This window comes from Parasteatoda tepidariorum, chromosome 4 (assembly GCF_043381705.1).
Source record: "Parasteatoda tepidariorum isolate YZ-2023 chromosome 4, CAS_Ptep_4.0, whole genome shotgun sequence".
Classification (NCBI taxonomy): domain Eukaryota; kingdom Metazoa; phylum Arthropoda; class Arachnida; order Araneae; family Theridiidae; genus Parasteatoda; species Parasteatoda tepidariorum.
Genome location: NC_092207.1, coordinates 34,805,795 through 34,816,403, shown reverse-complemented (window position 1 = coordinate 34,816,403; position 10,609 = coordinate 34,805,795). Strand labels below are relative to the sequence as shown.

At 31.8% G+C, this 10,609-nt stretch overlaps 1 protein-coding gene across 1 annotated transcript in view; it reads right to left on the bottom strand.

Moving 5' to 3' along the window:
* Positions 1-10,408, bottom strand: part of LOC122270658 (pancreatic lipase-related protein 2-like) — a 24,037-nt gene extending 13,629 nt beyond the window's left edge. Inside the window, exons 1-3 of the mRNA XM_043048967.2 lie at positions 10,366-10,408; positions 7,078-7,373; positions 3,985-4,131 (exon numbers count right to left, since the gene is read on the bottom strand). Coding sequence (XP_042904901.2) covers positions 3,985-4,131; positions 7,078-7,373; positions 10,366-10,408 — 486 coding nt within the window. The remainder of the gene's footprint in view (positions 1-3,984; positions 4,132-7,077; positions 7,374-10,365) is intronic.
* Between the last annotated feature and the right edge of the window lie 201 nt (positions 10,409-10,609).

Here is a 10,609-nt window from a genome sequence, read left to right as displayed (position 1 = left end):
TATAAAAAAATTCATACCTTATAATTCAATATTTTTTCATCCTCACTTTAATTAAATAATAAAAAATAATAAATAAATATTAAAAATTATTTTTTTCATGAAATTATCTTTGGGTAAATGAGTTTTATGAGTGGGTGTAATTTTTTTTTGAATTGCTTAATTAGCTTTTAAAATATGACTAAAAACGCAAAAAGTGAATTTAGCATTAAGGGGTCCAAACTTTGAATCGCTCTCCTGCCCAAACTATGGGGACCACATTTCCCAGATTGCGGCTACCCCCTATATTTTGAAGATTAAGAATTCAAATATGTAAAAAAAAATATATGTTTATTCAGAGAAAGTACGTTTTTGTGTCTGATTTCGTAACTTAATTAATAGTTAGCACTTATTAATTAGCATATTTGAGGTCACCCCCAGGAACCATTAAGATTGACAATTAGTTCGTGAAAATCCGATCATCAGAACGAAAGTTATTCAGGGTGATATCTTTTTTTTTGCGGACTGTATACATCATATTCAAATTTCATGTCAATTAGATGATTTCTTGTAGAGTTATGACAAAAAACGCACTTGTTGCTTAAGTTTTGCACACCAGTGTACTTTCTGGTTCAAAACCTATTCCAAAAAATTTTTCAAGGTGAGTAGGTTTTAATGTTGTCATTTTCCTGTCTTCTTGAATTCATTAATAACTTAAACTACATAGATTTACCTGAGTTATTTCAAGTAATTCTGTTGTTTTCTGCGGAACGTAAACGTCTTAGGCCGAAATATTAAATTAAAGTAAAGTTAAATGCTATATAATGACAAATTGTCATTATGCTGGGTGTCATTTTCCTGGCTTATGAATGCCAGGACATTGAAACAGTTACCAGAAAACTTTTTAAACAGTTGAATGTAAAGAGAGAAAGCAAATAAATATGCTTGAATGTAATCAAAGCTTTTTTTTATTTAATGATTGATTATAATACACAATTTTATTCTGTACATATCAGACACAAAAACATTTTTGATTCTTTCTACAGTGGATAAAAGAATTAATTTAAGCAATTCATGGTCCATCTAACGCAAAGGCTTAAGTTGAGTTACTTACTATTCGCTTAAAATGACTGTTTTCTTAACTTCTAAGCTAATATGTCATTTTACTGGCATTCAAAATTTGGCGAATTTCTATTTTTTTTTTTCTCGATTAAATGTCAATAAACTACACTGCTATCTGTAAGATATATGTACAAATATGTAATATATATGTAAGATAATGTCAATAAACTACACTGCTATCTGTATTAATAAATGTAACTAAATAAATATACAAAAAAAAATTTAGATTAATTTGAAGACTTTAAATTTGAAGAAATTTTTTGTTCCGAATTGCCATGTTTCCAAAGAATCACTCTAATATTTTTACGGTAACGTCGCTTTACTATTAAATCAAAGAAAGATGAAACAAAAATAATAATATAATTACATACAACAATATAACAATGGTCTGCTCTTATAGACGGATCTAAAAGTACACCATTTCTTAACAATAATTATTTTTTTGTGATACATTTGATCTTTTTCATTTCATTAAGTTCATCTTCTTTTAAATATCTTAAACTACAGTCCGCTTACCATAATCGTCTGGTTGGTTGATTTATTTACCCATTACTTCCAAGTCGAGTTCAAAGCAAAGACATTTTAGAAACACGAGATACATCAAATTATTACCTGATTGTTTCCCGAATAAAACTGAAACGTGATTAAAAGCATTTATTAGCATCTATGATAAAATTTCATTCTACAATTTGGTGACCAGTGCTTATAGGGAGCAAAATGTAAATATACCTGTCATAGCCAGGTCCCGATTTACGTATCTCAGGGCTTTTTAAGCACGAAGTCACGTGTGGGTCTTCTAAAAGCGTCGACAAGCTTCAGTTAACGTGCATGGTTTGTAAATCACAATATCGAAGGATAACATTTTAGACAATAATTTGTAAACCATATTTGGAAGCCCGTCATATAAAAATTTAACATTTAATTTAACTAAACTTTGAGAAAAATACTAAAATTAATTGATAGAGAAAGAATTGTTGGTGAAAATGAAGAAAATTGTCTTGGAAGATAGTTGTACTAAAGACCTATCTAATTGCGTTATTGTGAAAACATATATTATTGTTTTTTTACTAATAAAATTTTTAAAAAAGAAAGAACAATTATAAGCCCTTACAGGTAAAAGATTAAGCAAGTTAAAAAAATAAAAAGATTTTCTTTTGATATGTATCTTGGGAGTGAGGGCTTCTCACAAATTGGTAGTCTTCGCCATATGCCTCGAATTCCCTCTCGTAAATTAGTCCTTGTTCATAGCTAAAATTTAAACCTTCGCCATCTTTGTCGAGAGAAAACTTTTTATCTTATAAGCCATCTCAACTTTTCCGGGTTGTCTAATAAAATTTTTTACGTAATTGCATAAATTTCTAAATGAAAATATTTTTCTCGCGATGACTTGAAAAGATAATAGATGGAAGCTGTTTGTATGGAAAGGGATGGAAAGAAAAACTGAAACAAACTGTATTATAAGTTGGAAGGATGGAAAGGATAAAAGCGAATAGTTCATTTCAACAAAGTGTTTTATATTGTTTTTTAATAATATCCATGTATGTTCAGTAATAAAAGTTTTATTCATTGTAATTATTATTAATTTAAAATGAGTATTAGTCGTGCTGTTGCGATTTTTAAGTAGAATAAAAGAAGCATTCGTGAAGAGTAAAACAAGGAAGCATTGATGACATTTATGAAAAACGTACCATTTAGGAATGCGTAGGAGACGTGACATTATACATGTTGTTTTTTAAAAGCATGATTATTGTTGTTTTTTTTTAAGTTTTTCTATTGTATGCATTTATTTCAAGGGGAGATTTCCGTATCGTGATCTGTGGCAAAATAATCGCCAAGTCTTCCGGGCGGCGGCCCGCGTGAAACTAAAATAAACATCACAGAAAGGGACCAATTTGAAAGGTATAACTCGTAACCAACCCCCGGAAATGATTGCATGTTTTTTTTTTTTTTTTTTTTTTTTTTTTTTTTTTTTTTTTTTTAAATTTGCAAGTTTAAAACTTATTTGGCACCCTGGCTTTTGTAGTTGGCATGACAGATCACTATACGGAAATATCCCCTATTTCATTCTAAAATCTTTTCTTTCAATGACTCATCATTGACTAAAATTTTAACATTTTTAAAGAGAAATTAGGGTAAATTCCTAGAATAGCCCACTTCTTGGCTACTTTTTGAAATCTCGCCAAGTTGGCCATCATCACGGGGATCAACGTTGCTTTTTGATTATTAAAAAAAACTCATTAGTCCATTTGCTCGCCATGTTCAACAGCCACTGCACAATAAAAATGAAATAATAACGGTAATAAATGATATAACTGCTAAAAATGAAATAATAACGATCATTCCAACAGCAAGAGATCAGAAGCATAAACGGTGAAAAAATAAACCCTTTTACCCTTTTTCTAACGAAATCCTACCTTCTCGTAGGTATACATATCAAGCAGCCAATCAGGTTTAAGAATTTTGGTGGCGTGATCGGACGTTCAAAATAATCTCTCCGAAATATATTTCGGAAACCTAGTTTGGTAAGATTTTAAAAAGTTGCGTGTCGAGATTTTTAAAAACGTCACGGGCTGGGCTATTTTAGGACCCATCCAAAAATTAGTTTTAAGAAATTTAATAATTGATTCAGTTTCCTAAGATTTTACGATATAACCCGTTTCAAATGGGTTACGTTAGAATACATTTTAAATTGATAACGCTAGAACACATTTCAAAAAGGTTGCAAACGAGCGGTGCGAGCATGGTTTGTAAAGCAAACCTTATAAGATTGCACAGCAATTTTCAGAGGATAGGGAGCGTCAGTGAACAGCTGATGGAGCCAACTAATTTGATTTATATTCATAACTTCATTGTTTTACTTAATATTTTTCTTTAATATTAACATACCATGATATTTTGAACAACAAAAGCTGCTTGTTCTCCAGCGACGAGAGAGTTCTGAGCCGCTCCTCCTGGATCTGGTGTGTTGCCCCATGTCCAGTCGACGAGAATAACGTTGTAGTCGCCTCTTATAAAAAGTTGCGTTTTTATTTCCTGAAAAAGAAATTCTTTTTTAATTTCAGTAGATAAAAAAGTATAAGAGATAAAAAAAGATAAACTTTCTTAATACATTGAGCAATGGCTATGAATGCAAATACAGAGAGTTACAGTTATTAATATAATGCTACGTTTCCATCAAATACACAAAAGAAAAGCTTAAGTTAGAAAATGAAAAAAAAAATACGGTAAAAAGATTCGTAACTCATCTGGCTGAATTTGCTTAGACATAATGCAAAAAACCTTTAAAAAGCTATTTACTATTGGTTTTCACTACACTGTTAGAATTTTCCTACTAAAATTACGGTAAAATAACCGGCAGCAGTTTGCCCATCCATTTAACCATTAAGTTTACGGTGAGGAACATTTTTTCCTATTCGGTTTTGCAACCGCTTACTACTAGTATGGATGTAAGGCCATGATTACAAAACTATATGGTTTTTAACCATTTACAACTAGCATAGTTTCAAAATCCTAAAAAAGAAATTTAACTGGACATAAGAGTTAGGCTTTACATTAGGTAATGGGCAGTGCAAAGTGCAGGACACCGGATACTCTTCATGTGTTGAAGGAAATGCTGATGCGAACCCAAATTCTGTTATTCATGAAACTAACACATTGGCCCTCGCGGCTATAATATGTAGGCAGTTGCAAGGAACTAAGTGGCTTTATTAGGTTGGCTTAGTTGGGGTGATAAAAGTCTTGTTGTCTAACCATATTTGGTGAAACCAGTTAATAAACGGTTTATCTCACAGTTAAGAGTTTGATTACCGTCTTATTTATGGTTATTTGGCTGTTTCGCTTGAATATGGTAAAATAACAATTAAATAAATTGTTACTTAACAATTTTTTCTGATAAATTTTTAACAGTGTGTTCTGGACTTATTGAAAAATGATAAAAATAAGGCAGGCTAATTGTGTTACAAATTGATATATTTCTTATTAACCTAGAGGTACATGTTCTCACTGATATAGGATTAAAGTGCCAGGCTGATTTGAAAATGCTAGTGACTTTTCCAACCGGTTTGGCTTATTGCAAAATGAAGGAGTCCATGTGCAAATAATTGGATTATTTAATTTGTCTACGATATAAAACACGCTCATTAACATAACGGGTTTAGAAATTGTTATTCATTACATAGGAGAACGTGTTTAGGTAATTTATATTTCTCACTATTGTCCCGTTTTCTGTACTTTTCTTTAATTCTCTTTGAAAAAATTATCCCAAAATCACAAGTGTTCAGAATTATGAACCAGTTGCATAATAAAATTTTTCCAAAGAAAAAAAGAAAAGACCGCATGTAAGTGCAAGTTAATTAAAATTGAAGCTGAACCTAAAAATTTCCCATGTCTTAAAAGAAAAAAATAAGCCCCATATCGACGAAAGGTAGCCACATTTCTTAAAAAAGGATGCAGGTAATTTTGACAAAGACTGTGTGTCAGTAATACCAGCAGCAGTAATTTATCCTCTATGTTAATCAATGCATAACCTTGTACGTTATACTTTAAAAAATCAATAAAAAAAATCCCACTTTCTTTAAATTAAAAACCTATGTTATGTGAAATTTTGGTCAGCCTGTAAGTTGCACTTTTTGCTTCGATTGGTTGTTTCTTTCATCCTCTTCTTATAGTCTTTAGTATTGGCTGGCTTTTTCCTTTTATTCAATATTCTAACAGTCCACTTCTCTTATTTGGAATTAATTAGTTCCCGGTTCTGCTTGCGAATAGTTATCTACTTTAATGACTTATCCGTTGCACCTTTCAAATTGTGCTAAATAAGTAAGCAAAATTTATTTCTTACATTAAATAAAGGGAATTATAATTTCGATTAAAGTGTTAAAGATCGAAATCCTGTTTAAATGTTACCTATAAACTAGTTGCATTTATAATTAAAACGATTTGGTTTTTCTAAAAATAACTAATTACAGTTTTGTGCCCATAGAGATTGTTAAACGTAATAGCTAAGCCTAATCGCAGTGGTAGGAAGCTAGTTTTGAGGGTTTCATTTTGGTTGTTCAGATTGCTCACGATTAGCGATAAAATAATCACTCTACTTTTATTTTCTTTAAAGTTAAAGGTTCATGGCAAGATCCTAACAACTACTAATGTCTTGAAAGAGAGAAATAGCCCTATATTGGTCCCACTCTCTATAATCTCTTTATAATCGCCTCTCTATCAGTTGCTTCATGACAGGAGGGACGCTCCATCTGAAACGCTTAGCTTTGTATTGTTTAATTCTGATGAATTAATTAAGTTCATGAATAAGTATTAATGCATGTGCAAAAAATTACTTTGGAAGCAATATTGCTGGAATAGCAATAATAATAGCTATGTTTATTCCTATGGCGATCAATTTTTTGTGCACTAGGTGTTTTGAACTGATATTATTTAACATGAAATATTTTATTTGAGATACAGTGCTTGGAAATCTTATGTGAAATTTGAGTGTTTGTATTCTGAATTACCGATAAACATGAATTTTTTATATTCAGTTTCAAAAATTTGTTTAATAGCAATATTAAAATAACGAATGTGTAGAGTGTTGAAATAGTAATTTTATGAATAATTTAGACATTCTTTTTTCAAAGTCGCGTTTTGGTGAAATATATTCCCCAACTTCAACTGAGATACTAAAGTATTGACCAACAATTTAATTCTGCGCAGGAAATAAGATGGCGTCAGAATGACGTTGCGGGTCTAGAAGTTTTCGAGGATTTAACGTCTGTGGTGTTAAATCCTCGAAAACTTCTGAAGACATTTTTTATTCATATCCCTTATAGGCTGATCAGAAAATTGGTTTGTAAAAGTATGCTCCGGATTTTATCACTTAGTTTCAAATCCTCGAAGCTTATTTTCCTTTTTTTTTCTTTTGTCTCTCCATTGTTCCTCAATGTGGTCTTCATTATTAAACATCTAAAAATCACAAATGAATTTGGAGCTTACTCTCTGCCAAGCTGTTCTACAGAGCCCATCCAAATAACCATGCGCAATAAGAACTGTCTCTACGTCTGGATCAAAATCAGTGTCTTTAGGTAATTCACCGCCACATTTGTGCAACGGCTCAGCTCTATCGGGGTTTGTTGGCGTGAAAAGAACAAATTGCGTTTCTGGTGGATTGTTGCCTATTTGTGCAGTTTTCGGATGATAGGCATCAGCTATAGAAATATCACACTCTTCGTAATGAACATTATCAAAACAATCTCCTACTTGTTTTCCAAGACCAGTGAAAATATCGTAAGCTGTAAATAAATGAATTGAGAGATTAAATGATGACTATTTTGATACCTTATGAATCAGTTAATTATCATTCAGCACAGGGGCCCTATTGCCAACTCATCGAAATTTATTCCGCTCGGAAATGATTCCGATCGGAAACTAGCTTTCATGGGATTGCCAATTTCGTAAAACCCACTTTGCCGTAACATGAGCATATCGGAATCCGAAATCGAAATCACCATTCCTCAAGATTCCGGTGAAATTGGAGTTTGTAGGCGGGACTAACTTTGACCAATTAGAAAATTACTATAGTTATAATTTATTAATCTGGCAACGATATGTTTCTTTTCTCTTCTTCTATGCGAGCTAAAATTGCATTAACTTAGAACTGGAAGCTTAAAAATTCATACGTTTTACTTTAAAAAATGGCTTCCCATACAAAAAACAATATTCGCCAGTAATATCCACCACTGAATGCAATTGCAATAAAATTCCAGGGGGAAAATCAAGGTTGTCTATAATTATTTTCATTGCAAGCAATTATGGGATTAATTAAAACCGAAGGAAGGATATTTGCTTATTCAACCATAATTACTAGTTTGAAGCGTCTAGTTCTATTATAATGCAACTGTAAATTTGTTAAATTTTCCTATGAGAATTAAAAAAATAAATCTTTTTCATCAAAATAATTATTCGTAGCATTTATTATGAAGAAATTTGCCAAATCATTTCTTAACGTCCGCAAAAGACTATCTACCCTGCTAATAAATTGACCTCAATCAAATGCTCTTCATTTTGTTTTGTTTTAAAAAGGAAGAAAGATAAAACAACTCATAATTTATGTAAATATTTAAACATTGCTGCCTTTATGTTTTTCTTTTAATTTTTATTTTATTATTCTTTTTAAAGAAAACAATCATATTTTGCGTTACACGTAAAAGGAAACCACGAAAATTTCTTTCAGATTGCTTGACGCTTAAAGAGTTCAATGTTCAGGAATCGTAATGAATTTTTTTTACATTAATGAATCATTTTTTAGCATCTTTGACAGACAGCCAATTGTATTTGTGGATATAACGAGATGCTCTTTATATTTTTTTTATTTATCTTTATAACTCATCCCAAAAATCAAAGTAACTCGCAATTTAAGTATCGGCGAAAAATTATGTTTATAAAAGTTACAAAAATAATTTATTTCAACCATGATTAAGATGAAATTAAAATGATCAAATTTTGCGTAACACGCAAAGAAAAACTACGAAAATGTTTTTCAGATTGCTTGGCGGTAATTGGATTTCAACTAAATGTTCATCATTATCTCAATGAAATTATTTTTTTATAAGCAATCATTTTTTATTATTAATCAGGCCTAACCGTTGTGGCTCAGAAAATCTGGAGTCTCCTTGAGGTCAGGCTAACCGTGGGAGGTTTTCGTGCTTTTCCTCTCCATGTAACGGAAATGAGGGTTAGTTCCATCAAAAAGTCCTCCACAGAGGCAAATTTCACTCAATACTTGATACAGGACTCTCCTTGTCTTCTGAATTGGATTTAAAATTACAAGACTGCGGAGTTGAACATTAGTAGTCGTAAACACAAAATTAGGTCGGCTGTTCGACGACGGTTATAAAATTATGAAATAGATTGGGTATCATCTTTCTGAATATAACAAAAAGCTCTTCTTTTTAACTCAATCTGTAAAACAAAATAAGCCGCAATTTAAGTATCGAAATACAATTATTTTTATGAAAGCTGTAAAAATACCCTATTTTAAATAAAATTAAATTAAAATTATCAAATTTTGCGTTACGCACTAAGAAAAACTACAAAAATGTTTTTCAGATTGGCTTTAATCGGTAATAATGACAGAAAACAGCGCCATTTTGATCACTAAAATAAACAAATTCCTATCGGAATTTAGATTTCGCTTGCTCTAAACCTGCCGGAATCGGATTCGTAATTATTTCGCATCGAAATTTAGTTCCGAGCGGAATCAAGAGCTCGTAATACGGCATAACTGACATTCACGGATTTATGACGTCACGAGAGCTTCATTTCGATCGGAATCAGATTCCGTGAAGCTGGTAATAAGGCCCCAGGGGCCCTATTACCAACTCATCGAAATTTATTCCGCCTGGAAACGATTCCGATCGGAAACTAGCTTTCATCGGATTGCCAATTTCGTAAAACCCACTTTGCCGTAACATGAGCATATCGGAATCCGGAATTGAAATCGCCATTCCGTACGATTCCAGTGAAATTGAAGTTTGCAGGCGGGGCTAACTTTGACCAATTAGAAAATTATTATAATTCTAATTTATTAATCTGGCAACGATATGTTTGTATTCTCTACTTGCATGCGAGTTAAAATCGCATTAACTTAGAACTGAAAGCTTAAAAATTCATACATTTTCAACAATTTAGTGTTCTAAAAGCCAAGTTTGTGTTTATTTGAAGTATAGAGAGTAGTGTAGAGTGAAATTACAACGTAGTATTTTCAAATGGCTTCACGTACAAAAATTAATATTCGCCTCCAAACAATGATTGTGGAATACCTAGAAAACAATCCAGATTAAAATAAAGGAAGCCTTACCGGCATATCTGGCGTAATTACCACTATAAATATTAAATACCAAATCACTACTATATAAGACATGTTAACTTGCATCCATCTTAAAGTACCATAAGATAGTTGAAGGATAACGCAGTCGATAGTAAAATCTTCACACATGCATATTTCAAACAATATAGGAAATTCTAATAGCTAACTTTGGTAATTCCTTTTTTTAGCTAAGATTCTATTGTTTTTTGTACATATTTTTTTTATGTAGCTTTTGTTATTAATTTCCACAATCCGATATTATTCATTTCCACTACTGAATTTCGCCTATGAGTAACACCATTTAAAAAAAAACTAATTTCCAATCTAAATTAATTTCTAAATTTTGTTGTCGGGATATTGGAATACCCAAAATCTTTTAAGCCGATAGATCTTTCTCTTAATAGTGTTTCGATCACTCTCTTCAGCAATAGCTGGCTGTATGACGGAAAACAGCGCCATTTTGTTCACTGAAATAAACAAACTCTTATCGGAATCTAGATTTCGCTTACTCTTAAACCTGCCGGAATGGGATTCGTAATAATTTCGCATCGGAATTTAGTTCCGAGCGGAATCAAGAGCTCGTAATACGGCCTAACTGACATTCACGGATTTATGACGTCACGAGAGCTTCATTTCGATCGGAATTAGATTCCGTGAAGC